Raw genomic sequence first — 24696 nt, forward strand, 5'->3', positions numbered from 1 at the left:
CTTGTAAACAACTGTATATACAGTATTAATGGATACATTTTTTTCCTATATTCATACAGTTTCTTGACTGTCCAGCTCTCTAATAATTAGTAGACAGGAAGCATCAAAAATTCTAAATAAGATGGCTAGAGGACTAGGAAATATAACACATTTTCAGTGCGGCCCTCCGGACATCATTGAAGACCGAATGCGGCCCCCGGGGGAAAATGAGTTCAACACCCCTGCTGTAAACTAATGAGCCAGTAAATTCCCCCAGTCCCTCGCTCTCTCTCTCCCTCACTCTCCCTGCATCTGTTGCTCTCTATTTCTCTCTCCCTCTGATTCCTGCTGTGTAGCAAAAATGAGAAACAACTGAAGAGAAGACGGTACTGACTGAACTGTGTGTCAGATACAGCGACACCCCACTGATCAGTAGAACTGTGTGCTACAAAACATGCAATTCCCTCTCTTCTGTCCTTTCTTCTTCTCATCCTCTCTTATCCTCTTTATTTTCCTCTTTTACAGTTCATCTCTTCCTCTCCCTTGTCCTATATCTCTCGTTCACATGAGACTTTCTTTCCATGTTAAGTTCTGCATTTACCAAAGTGTTCTTAGTTCGAACAGGTAAACAAACCATTTCTAAGATGTAAGAAATCTGTATGCATTTTTCACAAGAACACGTATTTCACACTTTTATTTAACACATGTATGTGTGTGTACAGTAGTTTAATGAGGTCCCAGGAGAGCTAGGCTGTACTGTACCATAGGTAAACCATGGACAATCATATATCTAGTACTATTTAGACTAGCTTACCAACACACACACACAATTTATCAACAACTTTGTCTTGTCCAGGCCTATCTAGAGGAAGCCCTATGAGGAATCTCTCTCTCTCTCATATATATATATATATATATATATAAGGCAGAGATAGAGCTATGGGGTACAGTGCCATCCATCCCTTTGTGTGTTGCTGACCGCTCTCAGGATTCCTCAAACCTGGGACTCTGCGGATATGTCTGGACATCCTACTGCAGACAGAAATGAATGAATGGTATTGAAGTGAGAAATAGTCTACTGCTATGAACTGAACCCTTGGTGGGTTAATCTTATCAGACGAAACAGACTCTTTTCATCCGGGACCAACATAACCGATGGTTACTTTCCCTGAGAACCTGTCCACACCTGTAACACGTCGGTGACTTCCAAAGCAGGTGTGAACATTCTGAGCACTGTAGGCTAACTATTACTGTCCTATAGACTAGCCTCCGAAATATATTTAATTTACCCACATTTTTGGCAATCATGTATTAGCACAAAATTAAACAATTAACATAATTTAATGAAATAATGTGTAGAATAGGCTACATGTGCATCTCTCTCACACACAACTCCCTTACACATACACACACGCAGGCACACAAGCCCAGATTTTGGCGATTAGCGGTTTCAAGCTTTCAGTTACTGTCGTTGCAGGCTTAAGCCGTCAAAACTAAGAAAGTCGTCAAACATATCTAAGACAATTCAGAAGGAAAAAAAGTGTGGAAAAGTGTGGGATCAGTTGCAAACACAGGCACATATTGCCTTTACACAGGCAGCTCAATTATTTTTTCCACTAATTGGTCTTTTGACCAATCACATCATATATTTTCAGAGCTGATCTGATTGGTGAAAAGACCAATTAGTGAAAAAAAGTTCAGAATTGGGCTGCCTGTGTAAACGCAGCCTTCTATACAGGTGTAAGATCTTAATCTGATCACGCTCTTGCATGAGAACATTCCTGCAATTATAGTGTATTTGAGGTTTAAAAATGCTTCTGAATTTTGTCATTTCCACATTGAAATTTCAGACTTGATTTTCACTTACGAAAAATGTAACAACCCCTACAAAAATTCCCATGAAGTATAATCAACATAATTAAAATGTCCTGTTAATGCAGGATTATTTTCCTACTAAAGCAAACTGGCTCAAATTAAACTACATTTCCAACATGACGTTTATGAACACTTAAAAGAAAGCCTAGAAAGCCATGAATGCGTTGGTATAAGAGTGTGTCTGGTGTTTTCGTGAAGCAGAATATTACATAACTTATGCGACAACAACAATGTAGATCTAACCAAATTCTCCTGTCTGTCTCGCAGGAAATGTTTTTGTCTTTAGACACGACTTTGTGATCACTCAACAGAGACATTCCTCAGAAATTATTCGGAGGCTACTGTAGGTCTTTGCATAACATGATTTTTGACAGAAATTGCATATTTTTTTGCCTATGTGACAGTAGACAAACCACCGGGCACCGGCGACAACGAGAGAACTATTTGCTCAACTAAAGAACACATCGGTTTCAACGTGCATGCATTATAACCCAGTAGCATATAAGTGATATGTTTTCCTAAAATGTACAAAAGCTTATTGTTTAAGCAACTTGACCAGTGGGGTGCACTATGCAAGTAAAAGGTTTGGTAATGGTAATGATAGCCTAATAATAATGATTACAGATACCGGCTGCACATTATGCTGGCTATTGGACAGACTTCTGTGTCCAGTGTGTCGGCTACTGCGTGTTGCGAGGTAGCATGCAATGGGTTGATGGAACTAACGATAGTATTGCCTGCTTGTCAACCTAATGCAAAGAGAACTTCCACTGACAACAATATGCACGACGTGGGCATGAAAGCGTGCGTAAAGCTCCACTGAACATGAAAAACCGTAGGCTATTATTTACAACTCCTACCTCTACAGCCAGTAGCCTATAATGTTTTTGCATAGCCAAGGCTAAACTGACAAACTGTAGAACGATAAGCATTGGTGTCAAAAGATGTGCCTCTAAGAACCACGGCCATGTACGTCGGCAAGCATCATGCATACATTCTATTTCACCATGTTCTATTGTAATCAATTTATCAAGCAATGTACATGGTCAACTTTTAAAGCCTGCCAATACGCCTAGCAAAGCACCATCCATGACTCTTCTGAGTCTTGCAATGTCTGTCTTCTACGATAGCAGCTCCTTGTGTGACTGCCCCGGACGCTCATGAACTTTCCCCATTGCCGCGGTCCCCCCCTTCTCCCCCTCCCACATGACTAAAACTTACTTTTCTCTGGCTTGGCTGTCGGACGGCACGTTGTTACTCTTGCCTTTGGCGTACATGCTTGCAGAGAGCTCCGATTGTCACGCACCTGTCAACCCATCACAACCTCCCTGGGTACAGCCCCGTCACCATGGTGACACAAGCAGCGTCGCTTACCATTGGCTGTCCCGGTATTTGAGCACGCCCATTTTCTGTGGTAACCCGCCAGTGACTGACAGTTGGCTAGCCACGCCCTTCCAAATACCCCCATCTCTCTCTCTCTCTCTTTGCTTCTCTCTCCTTCCGCCTGCCTTGGCCGTGTGTGTTGGAAAGGTGCTGCCTGGCTCTCCCTGGCGCACACACATGAACATTTACACACAGAGAAGCACAAACTCACGCACCCTTACAGACACACACACACACACACACACACACACACACACACACAGACAGACAGACACACACACACACACACACACACACACACACACACACAGAGAGAGAGAAGAACTCAAGCATGCACACTCACACACACTCTCTCTGCTCTCTCTCTCTCTTTCTCATACACACTCTACACACACACACATCCGCACTCCCTCCCTCCATTCTCCTCCCTCAGTGCAAGGGGGGATTTGAAACCGTCCGAATAGGATTTTAAACAACTGGCTGTTCCTTTTATAGACAATCACACCCTCTACCGACGCACAGACAGCGCATTGCGCAAACAACCCTCACAAATATGAACTGGAATTATGGGTCTATTACATAGTCAATGTTGAACTTGAGAATGGGTGTAGAATGGGAAGAGAGTGGCAAACAGAGGGTCCGTGGTTAGAGATAGACAACATTCTGTCCTGCTGTTGTATCCCCTCCTCATGGAGAAAAGCATGTGTGAGCCAAACAATGTCAGACTAACAATTAAATGCATTATTCTCACAATAGCTACATTTTGAATAATCCACCTTGGTGGGCTACTCATCTCATGTCTGTGTTGTTTTCAGTTCAATCCATGAAAGAAAATAGCACAGATCACTGCACATTCTCAGATGCTTCAAGTCGACACCTTGTGAATTACTGTAACTGGGAGCAATAGAAGTGCTGTGAAAAGAAACGACCCCAGACGAATTTGTTCATATGTCCCCTCTCATCAGTTGGCTATCAATGGAGTTGCGTAATACACATCTTACTATCTCTATCTGTGATTTAGACAGCACTGATCCTACTGTAGAGGTGTAACGGATGTGAAATGGCTAGCTAGTTAGCGGGTACGCGCTAGTAGCATTTCAATCAGTTACGTCACTTGCTCTGAGACTTAAGTAGTGTTGCCCCTTGCTTTGCAAGGGCCGTGGCCTTTGTGGAGCGATGGGTAACGATGCTTCGTAGGCGACCGTTGTTGATGTGTGCAGAAGGTCCCTGGTTCGCGCCCGTGTCGGGGCGAGGGGACGACGTAAAGTTATACTGTTACATTGATGCTGTTGACCCGGATCACTGGTTGCTGCGGAAAAGGAGGAGGTTGAAAGGGGGGTGAGTGTAACGGATGTGAAATGGCTAGCTAGTTAGCGGGTACGCGCTAGTAGCATTTCAATCAGTTACGTCACTTGCTCTGAGACTTAAGTAGTGTTGCCCCTTGCTTTGCAAGGGCCGTGGCTTTTGTGGAGCGATGGGTAACGCTGCTTCGTGGGTGACTGTTGTCGATGTGTGCAGAGGGTCCCTGGTTCGCGCCCGTGTCGGGGCGAGGGGACGGTTTAAAGTTATACTGTTACAGAGGCACTAAAGTAAAATGAGTTATCCGGTCTGAAACCTATGTATTGTGGTATGTAGCCTATATACCTTGGAAGAGATGAAACGCTAAGACATGCTGACCGCAAGCTGACATCCAGGGTTCACTTCACTGTCATGATGAAATTATTGCAAATCTACTGAGAGACAGAGATGGCTTTCGATTCAATGCCTCTGCAAATTTGGACCTAGTACTGTACTGTACATAACTCAAAAATATGAAGTGCTGCATCCCAATGGGTAGACTCTGGAGAAGGACTGCTCCTCTTGTGTGTGTATGTGTGTGTGTGCACCTGTATCTGTGCCTTTGTGTGTGTGTGCCTTTGTGTTTGTGTGTATGAATGTGTGTTATCAAGGGCACAGCACAGGGCAGCAGTGTTTACCCTTATGTAATGCTCCAGCGATGTGACCCAGTTGGAATGGATGCACCCTGTCTGACTCTATCTGTCCTCTCTCTGCACCCTCTCTCTCTCTCTCTCTCTCTCTGCACCCTCTCTCTCTCTCTGTATCCCTCTCTCTCTCACCTCTCTCTCCTCTCCCCTTTCTCTCGCTCTCCTCTCCCCCCTCTCTCTCTCTCTCTGCACACCGTCTCTCTCTCTCTTCATGCCCCTCCTCTCTCTCTCTCTCTCGCTCTCTCTCTCTTTGTGCCCCTCCTCTCTGCAGCCGCTGTCTCTCTCTCTGTGCACCCCTCTCGCTCTCTCTCTCTCTCTCTCTCTCTCTCTCTCTCTCTCTCTCTCTCTCTCTCTCTCTCTCTCTCTCTCTCTCTCTCTCTCTCTCTCTCTCTCTCTCTCTCTCTCTCTCCCTCCCTCCCTGTATCTAGTGAACCTCATCCCCCAGGAGAGAGACAGTGGTTCTATTTCAGACTAGGAGAACTTTCAGTTTTGGGATGAGTCCCTTGGGGGCCCATCACCATGACAACGAATCACAGGCGACAACAGTGTGTTTGAGATGATAGAGAGGAGGAGAGGAGGGGTTAGGGAAAAGGAGAAGGGGAGTGTGGAGTTCATATTATATAAAGACATATTTGGAGAAAAGACAGAAACAGTTCACAATATTTGAGGCATGAGTAAAAGGTATGCTTGTGCCAATGGTAAAGCACTTATGGGCATTTTCATGTAAAAGGGGCCATGAGCACCAACATGTGACGTTCATAGGAGCATGTAAACTTGGGTGTCAAATGAAAGCTGTGTCTATATTTTTGAGAAATTAAGGAATATATACATTTTTGAAGAATAATGTATATATACAATAATGTTGAAGTAAAGCCCCCTGCCAACTAATATCAACACTAACAGTATTTTGTTTTGAATACATTATTTGCCTTCTGTAAGTTTAAGAAACATTTCCTTGTGCCAAAAACCCATATATCTTGAAGATATTTTCTCATTTCTCTCCCTCATGAGGAGGGAGAATAATGAAACTACACAGAAGTAACAATAAACGTAGACCTAACAATTAGTTGTAGTGTTTGTTTATGAATTATTAAGTGATTAAAACTCGTAATTCTCTTACCAAATCGGTAACGGAATTACTGCAATACACTTTACCCCTACCTACATGTACAAATTACCTCGACTAACTCGACTAACCTGTACCCCTGCACATTGACTCGGTACTGGTACCCTTTGTATATAGCCTCATTATTGTTATTTTATTGTGTTACTTTTTCTTTTCTTTTTTTACTTTAGTTATTTAGTAAATATTTTCTTAAACCTGTTTTCTTAAAACTGCATTGTTGGTTAAGGGCTTGTAAATCAGCATTTCACGGTAAGGTCTACCTGTTGTATTCAACGCATGTGACAAATAAAATTAGATTAGATTTTTGATTTGAATTGGCTACAATGGGAAATAATAGTAGTCACAAACCACAGTTAGGTCACCTGCTACTGTCCTCCCCACCATTAGCATACTGTTATGTTCAGCTCATAACTTTTTCAAATCTTTCTGTCATCTGGTGGTCAAAGCAAGACTGTGAAAACCGTCTGGACAACCCCTCTCTCTCTGCCTCCCTCTCTCTCTCTGCCTCCCTCTCTCTCTCTGCCTCTCTCTCTCTCTCTGCCTCTCTCTCTCTCTGCCTCTCTCTCTCTCTCTCTGCCTCTCTCTCTCTCTGCCTCTCTCTCTATGCCTCTCTCTCTCTCTCTGCCTCCCTCTCTCTCTCTGCCTCTCTCTCTCTCTCTCTCTCTCTCTGCCTCCCGCTCTCTCTCTGCCTTTCTCTCTCTGCCTCTCTCTCTCTCTCTGCCTCTCTCTCTCTGCCTCTCTCTCTCTCTGCCTCTCTCCCTCTCTCTGCCTCTCTCTCTCTTTCTGCCTCCCTCTCTCTCTCTGCCTCCCTCTCTCTCTCTGCCTCCCTCTCTCTCTCTGCCTCTCTCTCTCTCTCTCTGCCTCTCTCTCTCTCTGCCTCTCTCTCTCTCTGCCTCTCTCTCTCTCTCTCTGCCTCTCTCTCTCTCTGCCTCTCTCTCTCTCTGCCTCTCTCTCTCTCTGCCTCTCTCTCTCTATGCCTCTCTCTCTCTCTCTCTGCCTCTCTCTCTCTGCCTCTCTCTCTCTGCCTCTCTCCCTCTCTCTGCCTCTCTCTCTCTTTCTGCCTCCCTCTCTTTCTCTGCCTCCCTCTCTCTCTCTGCCTCTCTCTCTCTCTGCCTCTCTCTCTCTCTGCCTCTCTCTCTCTCTGCCTCTCTCTCTCTCTCTGCCTCTCTCTCTCTGCCTCTCTCCCTCTCTCTGCCTCTCTCTCTCTTTCTGCCTCTCTCTCTCTCTCTGCCTCTCTCTCTCTCTCTGCCTCCCTCTCTCTCTCTGCCTCTCTCTCTCTGCCACCAACCCTCTTTCCATTTACTGTAACCAGCATCATCACCCACTGAGCACTGACCAACACTGGACGTCCATGGACGTTGAAAAGTAGTTGAAATTCAGTCAGTCCGCACCTGGCCGGACCAAATCTGAACCAAGCATAGACGTCTGTTTCACAAGTTTAGACAGCACAGTACAGTAGACCATAGTAGTCAACAGTACAGTACAAAACAGTACAGTAAAATAAAGAAAATTAGAGTACAGTACTGTACAGTAGATTGCAGTACAGTAGAGCACACTAGAGTAGAGTACAGTATAATGTATTGTATTGTACTGCATGAAACATATCTACTTTACTCTAATCTACTGTACTGTACTATACTGTGCTGTACTGTACTATACTGTGCTGTACTGTACTATACTGTGCTGTACTGTGCTCTACTGTGCTGTACTGTACTATACTGTGCTGTACTGTGCTCTACTGTGCTCAACTGTGCTGTACTGTACTATACTGTGCTGTACTGTACTATACTGTGCTGTACTGTACTGTACTATACTGTACTGTACTGTGCTCTACTGTGCTGTAGTGTACTATACTGTGCTGTACTGTGCTCTACTGTGCTGTACTGGGATTTCCAAACTTGTGAAACATAGATGTCTGTGATTGGTTCATATTTGGTCTGGTACGTACCAACCAAATGTGGTCTTGTTTGGAAGCGGAGCTTAATACAATAATAGCCAGTGTGTAGAATAATACTCAAATATGCAAAGAAGGACATTGCATATTTCTACCTTTATGTACCTATTCAGGATACATTACCATGAAGCAGTGTTGTAGTAGACTAGTCGAGACCGGTCTCGAGTTCGGTCTCGAGACCACACATTGAGTGCCTCAGTCTTGTCTCAGTGTCTGATACATTCATTTTTTTTCTCCGACAGTGAAGACTCGTAATTTCCTCCCGAGACCAGCAGAGACCAGCGGAGTAAAAAACTCAATTATAAGCTTCCATTCAGTCAGCACATAAAAGAGCTTCGTCAGGCCAAATATATACACTCCTTTCTTGAAATATTCATATCTTATTGCCTATTGAAACCTGGAATTCCTATTTTACTCATAACATTACTGTCCCTTACTTTCACTGCAAAATATCCTCAAACTTTGTCCAAATTTCCTTTACTTGGTGGTATGGAAGAGTAGGGGAAATTGTTGGAAAGTTGTTCGCTCACTATTAGTAAGGGGAGACAGTGGGAAATTGTAACAGTCTTTCTATCTATTATAGACATGTTTGTGCAGTGGCGAACCTATTGGACCTAGGTCTTCAGTGTGTGACAGGTTACTACAGTGGCGAACCTATTGGACTTAGGTCTTCAGTGTGTGACAGGTTACTACAGTGGCGAACCTATTGGACTTAGGTATTCAGTGTGTGACAGGTTACTACAGTGGCAAACCTATTGGACTTAGGTATTCAGTGTGTGACAGGTTACTACAGTGGCGAACCTATTGGACTTAGGTATTCAGTGTGTGACAGGTTACTACAGTAGTGAACCTATTGGACTTAGGTATTCAGTGTGTGACAGGTTACTACAGTGGTGAACCTATTGGACTTAGGTCTTCAGTGTGTGACAGGTTACTACAGTGGCGAACCTATTGGACTTAGGTATTCAGTGTGTGACAGGTTACTACAGTGGTGAACCTATTGGACTTAGGTCTTCAGTGTGTGACAGGTTACTACAGTGGCGAACCTATTGGACTTAGGTCTTCAGTGTGTCACAGGTTACTACAGTGGTGAACCTATTGGACTTAGGCCTTCAGTGTGTGACAGGTTACTACAGTGGCGAACCTATTGGACTTAGGCCTTCAGTGTGTGACAGGTTACTACAGTGGCGAACCTATTGGACTTAGGTCTTCAGTGTGTGACAGGTTACTACAGTGGTGAACCTATTGGACTTAGGTCTTCAGTGTGTGACAGGTTACTACAGTGGTGAACCTATTGGACTTAGGCCTTCAGTGTGTGACAGGTTACTACAGTGGTGAACCTATTGGACCTAGGCCTTCAGTGTGTGACAGGTTACTACAGTGGCGAACCTATTGGACTTATGCCTTCAGTGTGTGACAGGTTACTACAGTGGCGAACCTATTGGACTTAGGTCTTCAGTGTGTGACAGGTTACTACAGTGGTGAACCTATTGGACTTAGGTCTTCAGTGTGTGACAGGTTACTACAGTGGCGAACCTATTGGACTTAGGCCTTCAGTGTGTGACAGGTTACTACAGTGGCGAACCTATTGGACTTAGGTATTTAGTGTGTGACAGGTTACTACAGTGGCGAACCTATTGGACTTAGGTCTTCAGTGTGTCACAGGTTACTACAGTGGCGAACCTATTGGACTTAGGTCTTCAGTGTGTGACAGGTTACTACAGTGGCGAACCTATTGGACTTAGGTCTTCAGTGTGTGACAGGCTCTTGATGCTGAAAGGACAGCAACCGTAATACCAGCGCACTCATGTACAGTAGGAGAGTGCCATTTATATAAAAGGGCCATTGGTGTAGTGGAGGATATACGCAGTTATACGCCCTATACCCACTTTTATTTTCAGTGGGCATTGCCTATATTCACTTCTTAATCCATACTGATGCTTATCAAAGTAGTGTAGTGGAGGTACACAACTTATGAATTATGTAGTACAATAGAGAAATCATGCACAAAGTAGCCAACACAACTGCAAAGCACGTGAAATATATTAACATGGGTGCAGCACAATATCCTGGTTTCAGCAGAATATCATCTGCAGGCAGGAAGAGCACACAGTTCTCAACTGGTTGTCACATGGAGCAGCTCACAGAAAATGACATCGGTAGCCGGTAGGTAGGAAAGACTTTTCAATTTATGATAACTACCAGTAAATGCTAACTAAGGCTACAAAGGGTATTCAAACCAGGTATTGAAAACGTTTGGTACTTAGTCTTGGTTAGTAGGCTATTTGCGATGCGCAGTTCAGTCATCATGAGCTGTTTGCATGAACATTTTTAAAGGCTTTCCTAAAAAACCTTCCCAATTACACTGAACGAAGATATAAATGAAACATGTAAAGTGTTGGTCCCATGTTTCATGAGCTGAAATAAAAGATCCCAGAAATGTTCCATACGCACAAAAACCTTATTTCTCTCAAATGTTTTGCACAAATTTGTTTACATCCCTGTTAGTGAGTATTTCTCCTTTGCCAAGATAATCCATCCACCTGACAGGTGTGGGATATCAAGAAGCCACAGGAGGCTGCTGAGGGGAACGGCTCATAATAATGGCCGGAACGGAATTAAGGAATGGCATCAAACACATGGAAATCATGTATTTGATGTATTTGATACTATTCAACCTATTCCTCTCCAGCCAATACCGCGAGCCCATTCTCCCCAATTAAGGTGCCACCAACCTCCTGTGAAAGAAGCTGAATAAACAGCATGATCATTACACAGGTGCCCTTGTGCTGGGGACAATAAAAGGCCACTAAAATGTGCAGTTTTGTTGCACAACACATTGCCACAGATGTCTCAAGTTTTGAGGGAGCATGCAATTGGCATTCTGACTGCAGGAATGTCCATCAGAGCTGTTGCCAGAGAATTGAATGTTCATTTCTGTACCATAAGCCACCTCCAACGTCATTTTAGAGAATTTGGCACTACGTCCAACCGGCCTCACAACCGCAAAACACGTGTATGGCGTGGTGTGGGCGAGCGGTTTGCTGATGTCAACATTGTGAACAGAGTGCCCCATGGTGGCGGTGGGGTTATGGTATAGACAGGCATAAGCTACCGACAATGAACACAATTGCATTTTATCAATGGCAATTTGAATGCACAGAAATACCATGACGAGATCCTGAGGCCCATTGTGAGCCCATTTTTTTAAGGTATACAGTACCAGTCAAAAGTTTGGACACACCTACTCATTCAAGTGTTTTTCTTTGTTTTTACTATTCTCTGCATTGTAGAATAATAGTCAAGACATCAAAACTATGAAATAACACATGTGGAATCATGTAGTAAATATATTTCATATTTGAGATTCTTCAAAGTAGCCACCCTTTGCCTTGATGACAGCTTTGCACACTCTTGGCATTCTCTCAAACAGCTTCATGAGGTAGTCACCTGGAATTCATTTCAATTAACAGGTATGCCTTAACAAAAGTTAATTTGTGGAATGTCTTTCCTTCTTAGTGTGTTTGAGCCAATCAGTTGTGTTGTGACAAGGTAGGGGTGGTATACAGAAGATAGCCCTATTTGGTAAAAGACCAAGTCCATATTATGGCAAGAACAGCTTAAATAAACAAACAGAAACAACAGTCCATTATTACTTTAAGACATGAAGCTCAGTCAATGCGGAACATATTAAGAACTTTGAAAGTTTCTTCAAGTGCAGTCGCAAAAAACATCAAGCGGTATGATGAAACTGTCTCTCATGAGGACCGCCACAGGAAAAGAAGACCCAGAGTTACCTCGGCTGCAAAGGTTAAGTTCATTGGAGTTACCAGCTTCAGAAATTGCAGCGCCAAATATATGCTTCACAGAGTCTAAGTAACAGACACATCTCAACATCACTGTTCAGAGGAGGCTGCATAAATCAGGCCTTCATGGTCGAATTCATGCAAATAAATCACTACTAAAGGACACCAATAAGAAGAAGAGACTTGCTTGGGCCAAGACACACGGGCAATGGACATTAGACCGGTGGAAATCTGTCCTTTGGTATGATGAGTACAAATTTGAGATTTGGTTCCAACCACCGTGTCTTTGTGAGACGCGGAGTAGGTGAACGTATGATCTCTGCATGCGTGGTTCCCAGTGGTGTAAAGTAAAAGTAAAAATACTTTAAAGTACTACATAAGCAGTTTTTTGGGGGTATCTGTACTTTACTTTACTATTTTACTTTTACTTCCCTAGATTCCCAAAGAAAGTTATGTACTTTTTACTCCATACAATTTCCCTGACACCCAAAAGTACTCGTTACATTTTGAATGCTTAGCAGGACAGAAAATGGTACAATTCGCACACTTATCAAGAGAACATCTCTGGTCATCCCTACTGCCTCTGATCTTGCTGACTCACTAAACACAAATGCTTTGTTTGTAAATTATGTCTGAGTGTTGGAGTGGGACCCTGGCTATCAGTAAATAAAAAAAAAGGGTGGCTACTTTGAATAATCTAAAATATAATTTGTTTAACACGTTTTTGGTTATACATGATTCCATATGTGTTATTTCATAGTTTTGATGTCTTCACTATTATTCTACAACGTAGAAAATAGTAAAAATAAAGAAAAACCCTTGAATGAGTAGGTGTCTCCGCCCTTTTGACTGGTACTATATGTGACCAAAATATACAAATCTGTATTCCCAGTAATGTGAAATCAATAGATTAGGGCCTAATTTGTTTATTTAAATTGACTGATTTCCTCATGTGAACTGTAACTCAGTAAAATCCTTGAAATTGTTGCACGTTGCATTTATATTTTTGTTCACTATAAATGTTGCCTGCAATATAGGACTACCTGACAAATGATGTAATGCTGTGGAGGGCATTTGTTTTGCTCAGCTGAATTAAAAGGCAACTACACTCTCAAAAATATTTTTTTTCACATTTTTCCAGACCTCAAAAAAGGTATCCTAATGTGGTTTACGCATTGCTGTGGACTTGAAACATCACATTTTTGTAATTTTGTTTATTTATAAAAGACTGATTTAGAAAATCTGAAAATCGAGGGAAACAGGATTTTCACACAGGTTGCCTTTCCTTCACCTGAGACCCACTTCTCCAGGCACCACTACAGCACTGCATAGGACTGATGGAAATACAGCAGTCCATTCACTCTGACGTAATAAGCCAGTAGGTCCCAATCTTAACAATACAAAAACACAACCATTAGGCGAAGCATTTCCCAATCGAAATATACAACTATTACTTCCCATTGCAAAAAAGTTTCACGTTTAGCACACAAACTAACCGGTGATCTAAAGTTTAAATGCAACACATTTTCACACACATATAAGTTATTTTCAAAGAGATGTTGTTGATCCATCCTCAGTTTTCTTCTATCACAGCCATTACTCTGTAACTGTTTTAAAGTCACCATTGACCTCATGGTGAAATCCCTGAGTGACTTCCTACTTGGAAATTTGTCCTTTGGTCTGGAGTCCAAATGGGAGAATTTTGGTTATCACAGAGACCGCCGTGTCTTTGTGAGACGTGGTGTGGGTGAACAGATTATCTCCGCATATGTATTTCCCACCGTAAATCATGGAGGAGGTGTTATCATGTGGGGGTGCTTTGCTGGTGACACTGTCTGTGATTTATTTATATTTATTTAACCAGCATGGCTACCACAGCATTCTGCAGCGATACGCCATCCCATCTGGTTTGGGCTTAGTCGAACTATAATTTGTTTTTCAAGAGGACAATGACCCAACACACCTCCAGGCTGTGTAAGGGCTATTTTACCAAGAAGGAGAGTGATGGAGTGCTGCATCAGATCACCTGTCCTCCACAATCCCCCGACCTCAACCAAATTGAGATTGTTTGGGATGAGTCGGACCGCAGAGTGGAGGAAAAGCAGCCATCAAGTGCTCAGCATATGTGGGAACTCCTTCAAGACTGCTGGAAAAGCATTCCAGGTGAAGCTGGTTGAGAGAATGCCAAGAGTGTGCAAAGCTGTCATCAAGGCAAAGGGTGGCGATTTGAAGAATCTCAAAATATAAATTATATTTTGATTTGTTTAACACTTTTTTTGGTTACTACATGATACCGTACGTGTTATTTCATAGTTTTGATGTCTTCACAATTATTCTACAATGTAGAAAATAGTAAAAATAAAGAAAAACATTTGAATGAGTAGGTGTTCTAAAACTTTTGACCGGTAGTGTATATTGTACCTTCAGAAAGTATTCACACCCCTTTACTTTTTTCCCACATTTTGTTTTGTTACAGCCTGATTTTAAAATTGATTAAATTGAAATGTTTTGTCACAGGCCTACACACAATACCTGTCACGTTCTGACCCTAGTTCTTTTGTATTTTCTTTGTTTTAGTGTTGGTCAGGACGTGAGTTGGGTGGGTTCTATGTTTTCTGTTTCTATGTGGGGTTTTCGTTTGGCCTGATATGGTTCTCAATCAGAGGCAGGTGTTTGTCATTGTCTCTGATTGGGAGCCATATTTAGGTAGCCTGTTTTCTGTTGGGTTTTGTGGGTGTTTGTTTCCGTGTGAGTGTTTGTTGCCACACGGTACTGGTACTGTTTCGGTTTCGTTCATGTTCACATTTATTGTTTTGTATTTCATAGTGTTCAGTTTATGTTTTAAAATAAACGTTATGGACACTTACCATGCTGCGCATTGGTCTTCCGATCCTTCAAACTTCTCCTCCTCAGATGAGGAGGAGGATGACAGCCGTTACAATACCCCATAAAGTCAAAGTGAATTATGCTTTTCAATTTAAAAAAACAAACAGTAAGCACTAAAAGCTTAAATGTCTTAAGTCAATAAGTATTCAACCCCTTTGTTATGGCAAGCCTAAATAAGTTCAGGAGTACAAATTGGTTTAACAAGTCACATGATAAGTTGCATACTCTGTGTACATTAACAGTGTTTCATATGATTTTTGAATGACTACTTCATCTCTGTATCCTATACAGTGCCTTCGCAAAGGATTCAGACCTCTTGACTTTTTCCACATTTTGTTACTTACAGCCTTATTCTAAAATGGATTTAAAAAATGTAATCCTCAGCAATCTACACACAATGTCCCATAATGACAAAGCGAAAACAGGTTAGAATTTTTGGAAAAACAGCTTATTTACATAACTATTCAAACCCTTTGCTATGAGACTCGAAATTGAGCTCAGGTGCATCTTGTTTCCATTGATCATAGTTGAGATGTTTCTACAACTTGATTGAAGTCCACCTGTGGGAAATTAAATTGATTGAAGATTATTTGGAAAGGCACACACCTGTCTATATAAGGTCCCTTTGTTGACAGTGCATGTCAGAGCAAAAACCAAGCCACGAGTTCAAAGGAATTGTCCGTAGAGTTCCAAGACAGCATTGTGTCGAGCAACAGATCTGGGGAAGGGTACCAAAAAATGTCTGCAGCATTGAAGGTCCCCAAGGACATAGTGGCCTCCATCATTCTTAAATGGAAGAAGGTTGGAACCACCAAGACTCTTCCTAGAGCTGGGCGCCCGGACAAACTGAACAACGGGGAGAAGGGCCTTGGTCAGGGAGGTGACCAAGAACTCGATGGTCACTCTGCCAGTGCTCTAGAGTTCCTCTGTGGAGATGGGAGAACCTTCCAGAAGGACAACTATCTCTGTAGCACTCCACCAATCAGGCCTTTATGGTAGAGTGGCCAGACGGAAGCCACTCCTCAGTAAAAGGCACATGACAGCCCGCTTGGAGTTTGCCAAAAGGTACCTAAAGACTCTCAGACCACGAGAAGCTGGTGAAACCAAGATTGAACTCTTTAGCCTGAATGCCAAGCGTCACGTCTGGAGGAAACAGGGCACCATCCCTACGGTGAAGCATGGTGGTGGCAGCAACATGCTGTGGGGATGTTTTTCAGCGGCAGGAACTGGGAGACTAGTCAGGATCGTGGCAAAGATGAATGGAGCAAAGTACAGAGAGATCCTTGATGAAAACCTTCTCCAGAGTGCTCTGGTCCTCAGACTCGGGTGAAGGTTCACCTTCCAAACAGAACAATGACCCTTAGCACATAGCCAAGACAACGCAGGAGTGGCTTCGGGACAAGTCTCTGAATGTCCTTGAGTGGCCCAGCCAGAGCCTGGACTTGAACCCGATCTAACATCTCTGGAGATACCTGAAAGCAGCTGTGCAGCAACACTCCCCATCCAACCTGACAGAGCTTGAGAGGATCTGCAGAGAAGAATGGGAAAAACTCCCCAAATACAGGTGTGCCAAGCTTGTAGTGTCATACCCAGGAAGAATCGCTAAATGCTTACTTTGTCGTTATGGGGCATTGTGTGTAGATTGATCAGGGAGAAAAAACAATTGAATCAATTTTAGAATAAGGCTTTAACGTAACAAAATGTGGAAAAAGTCAAGGGGTCTTAAAACTTTTTGTAAGGTCCCCCAGTCAAGCAGTGAAGTTCAAACACAGATTCAACCACAAAGACCATGGAGTTTCTCCAATGCCTTGCAAAGAAGGGCACCTATTGGTATATGGGTAAAAAAAAGCAGACATTGAATATCCCTTTGAGCATGGTACAGTTATTAAATACACTTTGGATGGTGTATCAATGCACCCAGTCACTACAAAGAAATAGGCGCCCTTCTGGTTAAATAAATCAAAATAAATCGCAGACAGTGTCACCAGCAAATCAACCCCACACCATAACACCTCCTCCTCCATGCTTTACGGTGGGAAATACACATGTACAGATCATCTGTTCGCCCCCACACCGTGTCTCACAAAGACACGGCGGTTGGAACCAAAAATCTCAAATTTGGACTCCAGAACAGAGAACAAATTTCCACCGGTCTAATGTCCATTACTTGTGTTTCTTTCCCAAGCAAGTCTCTTCTTATTATTAGGGTATTTTAGTAGTGGTTTCTTTACAGCAATTTGACCATGAAGGCCTGATTCACACAGTCTCCTCTGAACAGTTGATGTTGAGGTGTGTTTGTTACTTGAAATCTGTGAAGCATTTATTTGGGCTGGACCTTTTGAGGCTGGTAACTCCAATGAACGTATCCTCTGCAGCAGAGGTAACTCTGGGTCTTCCATTCTTTTGGCGGTCATGAGAGCGAGTTTCATCATAGCGCTTGACGGTTTTTGCGACTGCACTTGAAGAAACTTTCAAAGTTCTTAATATGTTCAGCATTGACTGACCTTCATGTCTTAAAGTAGTGATGGACTGTGGTTTCTCTTTGCTTATTTGAGCCGTTCTTGCCATAATAGGGACTTGGACTTTTACCAAATAGGGCTATCGTCTGTATAACACCCCTACCTTGTCACAACACAACTGATTGGCCCAAACGCACTAAGAAGGAAAGAAATTCCACAAATTAACTTTTAAGAAGGCACACCTGTTAATTGAAATGTATTCCAGGTGACTACCTCATGAAGCTAGTTGAGAGAATAACAAGAGTGTGCAAAGCTGTCATCAAGGCAAAGGGTGGCTATTTGAAGAATCTCAAATATAAAATATATTTGGAGTTGTTTAACACTTTTTTTGGTTAGTACATGATTCCACATGTGTTATTTCATAGTTTTGATGTCTTCACTATTATTCTACAATGTAGAAAATAGTAAAAAATAAAGAAAAACCCTTGAGTAGGTGTTCTAAAACTTTTGACAGGTAGTGTATAAACAGTATTTAGCTGGTAGCCTATTTGATTACATTGGAATTCGGACTTCTCGCTGTCAGGGCTTATCCGTCTCATCACTCATAGGCTTACCAGTGTTCACAGAAGGGAGGAGAAGGGGGGCCGGCACTCTCACTAGAGGAACTGGCACTCTCAGTGGAGGAACTGTCGCTATTCTCAAGGGTAGAAAGAAGAGCAGGAGCAATGCCACTGTCATTGCCTTGCCCGGGCAGTGAGGTCTCTGACTGTTGGGACTGGGAGGCAGCTAATGCTAGCTGCTGCATAAGTAGGCCTACTAGCTTCCACCTGCAACGCTTCGTTTCGTTGGTTTTGTGATTCACCTAACTTTTCTGAACTTGATAGCCAGTTAGGTGAGGAGGCTGAGGCATGACAACTATATTGTCTGTCTGAGTCAACTAATAATTTAAGTTTGTATGATTTTTTGTATAAATAATTTTGACAATAACCCTCCTTTTTAATTTTCACAGGTAGAAAGCAATGTGTTTGTGTTGTCCAATGTGGAAATTACAAAGGACTGTTACTGTCAGAATTATTGATTACATATTTTTTATACAATTTAGACATAGGTGTGAGATGCCAGACGCATGGGCCCCTAGAGCTCAATGCCCCCGGCAGGGTCTGCGGGGGTTTCCGCTATGCCAGTGGATTTTGTGCAGTCAAGACAGGCACTACCAGATGGTATGATAGATAACCTATGGCAGCAAGCAACAAGTTTGTCTTACTAGCGTGAGTCAGTAAGAGATACTTTCTATCTCTCTCCCTCTGTGCCACACACATAGACTGTCATGCAAACAAGTCTCCAACAACTTTTGTATTTCAACTGTCTGGATATCCTGAAAAAATACAGAGTGAAAAATAAAAATGCCCATCCCTGTTGTGTGTGTGTGCTTGTGTGTCAGTGACACATGCCTGCTATCACAACAGATTGAGGGCAGTCAGAAAGGAGAGACAGAAAGTGGGAAGGAGATATAGAGAGATGTACCGTAAATAAAGAAGGAGCGATAGAGAGATATAGTATAAAATAAGGAGGGAGAGATAGATAGAGAGATATACTGGAAATAAGGAGGGAGAGATAGAGATATACTGTAAATAAGGAGAGAGAGATAGAGAGATATTGTCACACCCTGATCAATTTCGCCTGTCCTCGTTATTGTCTCTACCCCCTCCAGGTGTCGCTTGTTTTCCCCAGTGTATTTATCCCTGTGTTTCCTGTCTCTCTGTGCCAGTTCGTCTTGTACGTTACAAGTCAACCAGTGGTTTTTCCCGTACGCCTGCCTTTGCTATTCTCTTTTCTCTAGTCCTCCCGGTTTTGACTCTTGCCTGTTCTGGACTCTGTACCCGCCTGCCTGACCATTCTGCCTGACTTGACCACAAGCCTTTCTGACACTCTGTACCTCCTGGACTCTGATCTGGTTTTGACCTTTTGCCTGTCCACGACCATTCTATTGCCTACTCCTTTTGGATTATTAAACATTGTAAGACTCCAACCATCTGCCTCCTGTGTCTGCATCTGGGTCTCGCCTTGTGTCATGATAGTACGAACTGGCCATGACAGACCCAGCAGACTTGGACCAGCTCCACCACGCTGTCTCCCTGCAGGGAGCCACCATTGGGAGACATGAGTTGTTACAGGGCCTTTTGGAAGGGCTCTGTTCCTTGACGTAACGCCACGACCATGGGTTAAAGGCTATTATGGAGCAAATCAGGGAGTTAGCTCAGAGGCTGCCTGCCACTTCTGGAAAACCCCAATCATGTGGTTAGTTGGTACAGCCTATCCCGGCTCCCCGAGAACCACGCTTACCTCCTCTGGAGCAATATTCGGGGAATCCTGGTGCCTGCCAGGGTTTTCTTTCTCAGTGCTCGCTTATTTTTGAGCTACAGTCATCTTCGTTGTCGCCCAAACCATCAAAATCAATGGACACCTAAGGGAACGTAGGAGTGAGAGGAGGTCTGGTCTCGGGCACACTCGTGCACCCGATATGGCTTATTCACCTTCGAGGGAATCCGGAACTTTCTGAAGGCAGCTTTTCCGAGAGGATTCGAAGCCACCCGAGCACTCTCGTGAATCTACAATGGGTGAGCTGGATACTCCTGAGCCTATGCAGTTGGGTAGAGCTAGGTTGTCAGTTGGGGAATGCTCACGGAGGATGAACAGTAACTGTTGTCTGTACTGTGGAGGGTCAGGACATTTTATAGCTACCTGTCCTATTAGGAAACCCTTGTCTCTAGTGGGTACCAGCACTATGGTGAGTCAGACTGGGTGTTCCCTAACACCGTTTTGTGTGCTTATGCTGTGGGGAGACCAATACAAGTGTCTCTGAGTGCTCATTGACTCTGGGGCTGATGAATGTCTTATGGATGCCACTATTGCTTCGGAGCTTGGTATTCTCATTCAGCCTCTCTCTGTTCCCATGGATGCTAGGGCACTGGACGGCCGCTCTATAGTGGAAGTCACCCATAGGTTACGGGTTTCTGGTAACCACAGTGAGACATACAGTTCATCATCATTGCATCTCCCCATGTTCCAGTCGTTTGGAATTTTCCTGGCTACAAAAACATAATCCTGTGATTGACTGGACCACAAGCTCCTTCCTGGGTTGGAGCCCATTTTGCCATTCCCACTGCCTACAAGCAGCACAGCCTATCCCAAGTCATCTTCCTCAGGACGTTAGCAAGACTGTGGATGTCTCTGCCGTTCCCACTGAGTACCAAGACCTCCTTGAGGTCTTCAGTAAGGCACGTGCTACTTCCCTACCCCGCACCGTCCTTATGGCTGTGCCATTGATCTTATCCCAGGCACTACACCACCTCGGGGTCGGTTCTATTCTCTGTCCGGCCAGAGACCAAAGCTATGGAGGAGTACATAGAGGAGTCTCTGGCCACTTGGGCCGTCCGTCCGTCTGCATCTCCTGCCGGCGCAGGGTTTCTCTTTGTGGAGAAGAAGAACAAGACCTTGCGTCCGTGCATTGACTACCGGGAACTTAACGACATTACTGTCAAGAATCGTTAACCCCCTTACCTCACCTCTGCGTTTGAACCTCTCCAGGGGGCCACCATATTTTCCAGGTTGGACCTTCAAAATGCCTACCACCTGGTTCGGATACGCGAGGGGGATGAGTGGAAGACAGCCTTCAACATAGCCAGTGGACGTTATGAGAACCAGGTCATGCCATTTGGACTCACCAACTGTTTTCCAGGCTTTGGTCAATGATGTGCTTCGGGACAGGCTAAACCGGTTTGTGTTTGAGTACCTTGACGACGTCCTGTTTTTTTCCCCCGATCTGCACAAGAACATGAACTTCCTGTCAGACAGGTCCTTCAGCACCTCCTGGAGAACCAACTGTTCGTGAAAGCCAAGAAGTGTGAGCTCCACTGCTCTACAATCACCTTTCTGGGATATGTCATTGCTGAGGGCAATGTTCAGATGGATCCTGGAAAGGTGAAAGCAGTGGTGGATTGGCCTCAACCAACGTCCAGGGTGTAGTTGCAACGGTTTCTTGGTTTTGCAAACTTCTACTGCCATTTCATTTGGGACTACAGCACCCTGGCGGTCCCCCTCTCGGAACTCACCTCTCCCAACGTACCGTTCAAATGGTCTCCAGCTGTCGACAAAGCCTTTGTGGACCTGAAGCATCGGTTCACAACAGCATCCATCCGGACCCCTCGCGTCAATTTGTGGTGGAAGTTGATGCTTCGGATGTGGGGGCCATCCTGTACTAGCGATCTGCCCAAGACCAAAAGCTTCATCCCTGTGCCTTCCTGTCCCATCGTCTCAATCCTGCAGAGAGGAACTACAATGTAGGCAACCGAGTACAATGTAGGCAACCGAGAACTCCTGGCGGTTAAGATGGCGTTGGAAGAGTGGAGGTACTGACTGGAAGGAGCAGAACAGCCATTTTTGGTCTGGACCGACCATAGAAACTTGGAATATCTCCGTACAGCCAAGCGCCTCAACTCCAGGCAGGCCCGGGGGGTCCTCCTGTTTACCAGATTCAACTTCACCATTTCCTACCACCCAGGGTCAAAAAATGTGAAGCCTGACACTCTCTCCCGCCTATACAGTTCCTGTGCCACACCCTCAACCTCCGAAACCATTCTCCCTACCTCGTGCCTTGCTGCCACTGTGGATTGGGGTATTGAGAACCTGGTTAACGAGGCGCAACGCTCCCAGCCTGGACCTGAAGGGGGTCTGGCTAACCGGCTGTTTGTCCCTAACCCAGTCCGGTCCCGGGTCCTGGAATGGGCTCATCCCTCCAGGCTGACCTATCATCCAGGGTTCCATCATACACTAGCCTTCCTCTGACAACATTTCTGGTGGCCCACCATGGTTCCTGACATCTGCCTTCTTCGCCGCATGCACAGTGTGTGCTCAGAACAAGAATCCACGACAAGCTCCTTCTGGCCTCCTTCAGCCTCTACCGGATCTTCGGGCTCCCTCTCTGCAGCGGGATCAACAGGCGTCTTGCCTCAGCCGGCTCGCCAGACTATCATGCTCCTGCCGGTTCGTTGGGCTTCCACTCCCCAACCGGCTTACCCAGCGTCCATATCTCGGCGCCCCTGGGGGGGGGGGGGGGGGTACTGTCACATCTGCTCGATATTGGACTCACCTGGACTCACTCATCTGTTATTACCTCCCCAATATTTGTCAGTTCCCCTGCTCTGTTCCCCGCTGCTGCAGTCATTGTTTTTGTCTGTATTACTCGTTTGCTGACGCTGTTTCTGTCTCCTGTCTCGTTCCATGTCCGTTCCATATTAAATGTTTGACTCCCCGTACCTGCTTCATCTCTCCAGCGTCATCCATGTGACACCGCTCAGCAAGGAAGAAGCCACTTGTCCAAAACCGCCATAAAAAAAGCCAGACTACAGTTTGCAACTGCACATGGGGACAAAGATCGTACTTTATGGAGAAATGTCCTCTGGTCCAATGAAACAAAAATGGAACTGTTTGGCCATAATGACCATCGTTATGTTTGGAGGAAAAAGGGGGAGGCTTGCAAGCCGAAGAACAACATCCCAACCGCAAAGCACGGGGGTGGCAGCATCATGTTGTGGGGGTGCATGGCTGCAGGAGGGACTGGTGCACTTCACAAAATAGATGGCATCATGAGGGAGGAAAATTGTGGAAATATTGAAGCAACCTCTCAAGACATCAGTCAGGAAGTTTAAAGCTTGGTCGCAAGTGGGTCTTCCAAATGGACAATGACCCCAAGCATACTTCCAAAGTTGTGGCAAAATGTGCGAGTTAGGAGGCCTACAAACCTGACTCCGTTACACCAGCTCTGTCAGGAGGCATGGGCCTAAATTCACCCAACTTATTGTGGGAAGCTTGTGGATGGCTACCCGAAACGTTTGACCCAAGTTAAACAATTTAAAGACAATGCTACCAAATACTAATTGAGTGTATGTTAACTTCTGACCAACTGGGAATGTGATGAAAGAAACAAAAGCAGAAATAAATCATTGTCTCTACTATTATTATGACATTTCACATTCTTAAAATCAAGTGATCCTAACTGACCTAAAACATAAATTTTTACTCTGATTAAATGTCAGGAATTGTGAAAAACTGAGTTTAAATGTATTTGGCTAAGGTGTATATAAACTTCCGACTTCAACTGTATATACTGTAAATAAGGAGGGAGAGAGAGCGCTATAGATAAGGAGGGAGAGAGAGCGCTATAGATAAGGAGGGAGAGAGAGCGCTATAGATAAGGAGGGAGAGAGAGCGCTATAGATTAGGAGGGAGAGAGAGCGCTATAGATAAGGAGGAAGAGAGAGCGCTATAGATGAGGGAGAGAGAGCGCTATAGATAAGGAGGGAGAGGTAGAGCGCTACATATAAGGAGGGAGAGATAGAGTGCTATAGATGGGGGAGAGATAGAGCGCTACAGATAAGGAGGGAGAGATAGAGTGCTATAGATGGGGGAGAGATAGAGCGCTACAGATAAGGAGGGAGAGATAGAGTGCTATAGATGGGGGAGAGATAGAGCGCTACAGATAAGGAGGGAGAGATAGAGTGCTATAGATGAGGGAGAGATAGAGCGCTACAGATAAGGAGGGAGAGATGGAGTGCTGTAGATGAGGGAGAGATAGAGCGCTATAGATGAGGGAGAGATAGAGTGCTATAGATGAGGGAGAGATAGAGTGCTATAGATGGGGGAGAGATCGAGTGCTATAGATGGGGGAGAGATAGAGTGCTATAGATGAGGGAGAGATAGAGTGCTATAGATGAGGGAGAGATAAAGCGCTATAGATGAGGGAGAGATAAAGCGCTACAGATGAGGGAGAGATAGAGCGCTACAGATGAGGGAGAGATAGAGCGCTACAGATAAGGAGGGAGAGATAAAGTGCTATAGATGAGGGAGAGATAGAGCGCTACAGATGAGGGAGAGATAGAGCGCTATAGATGAGGGAGAGATAGAGCGCTATAGATGAGGAAGAGATAGAGCGCTACAGATAAGGAGGGAGAGATAGAGCGCTATAGATGAGGGAGAGATAGAGTGCTATAGATGAGGGAGAGATAAAGTGCTATAGATGAGGGAGAGATAGAGTGCTATAGATGAGGGAGAGATAGAGTGCTATAGATGAGGGAGAGATAGAGCGCTACAGATAAGGAGGGAGAGATAGAGTGCTATGGATGAGGGAGAGATAGAGCGCTACAGATAAGGAGGGAGAGATAGAGTGCTATGGATGAGGGAGAGA

The 24696-nt window shown here is 44.3% G+C and overlaps 1 protein-coding gene across 2 annotated transcripts in view; it reads right to left on the bottom strand.

Moving 5' to 3' along the window:
- The window catches only part of LOC129826475 (single-stranded DNA-binding protein 2), a 128257-nt gene extending 124629 nt beyond the window's left edge, over positions 1 to 3628 (bottom strand). The window contains exon 1 of one of the 2 annotated variants that reach the window (XM_055887242.1): positions 3229 to 3628. In XM_055887242.1, coding sequence (XP_055743217.1) covers positions 3229 to 3422 — 194 coding nt within the window. In that variant the 5' untranslated portion in view covers positions 3423 to 3628. The other variant, XM_055887244.1, reaches the window with a different exon arrangement.
- Between the last annotated feature and the right edge of the window lie 21068 nt (positions 3629 to 24696).

Source organism: Salvelinus fontinalis, chromosome 28, assembly GCF_029448725.1.
Source record: "Salvelinus fontinalis isolate EN_2023a chromosome 28, ASM2944872v1, whole genome shotgun sequence".
Taxonomy (NCBI): Eukaryota; Metazoa; Chordata; class Actinopteri; order Salmoniformes; family Salmonidae; genus Salvelinus; species Salvelinus fontinalis.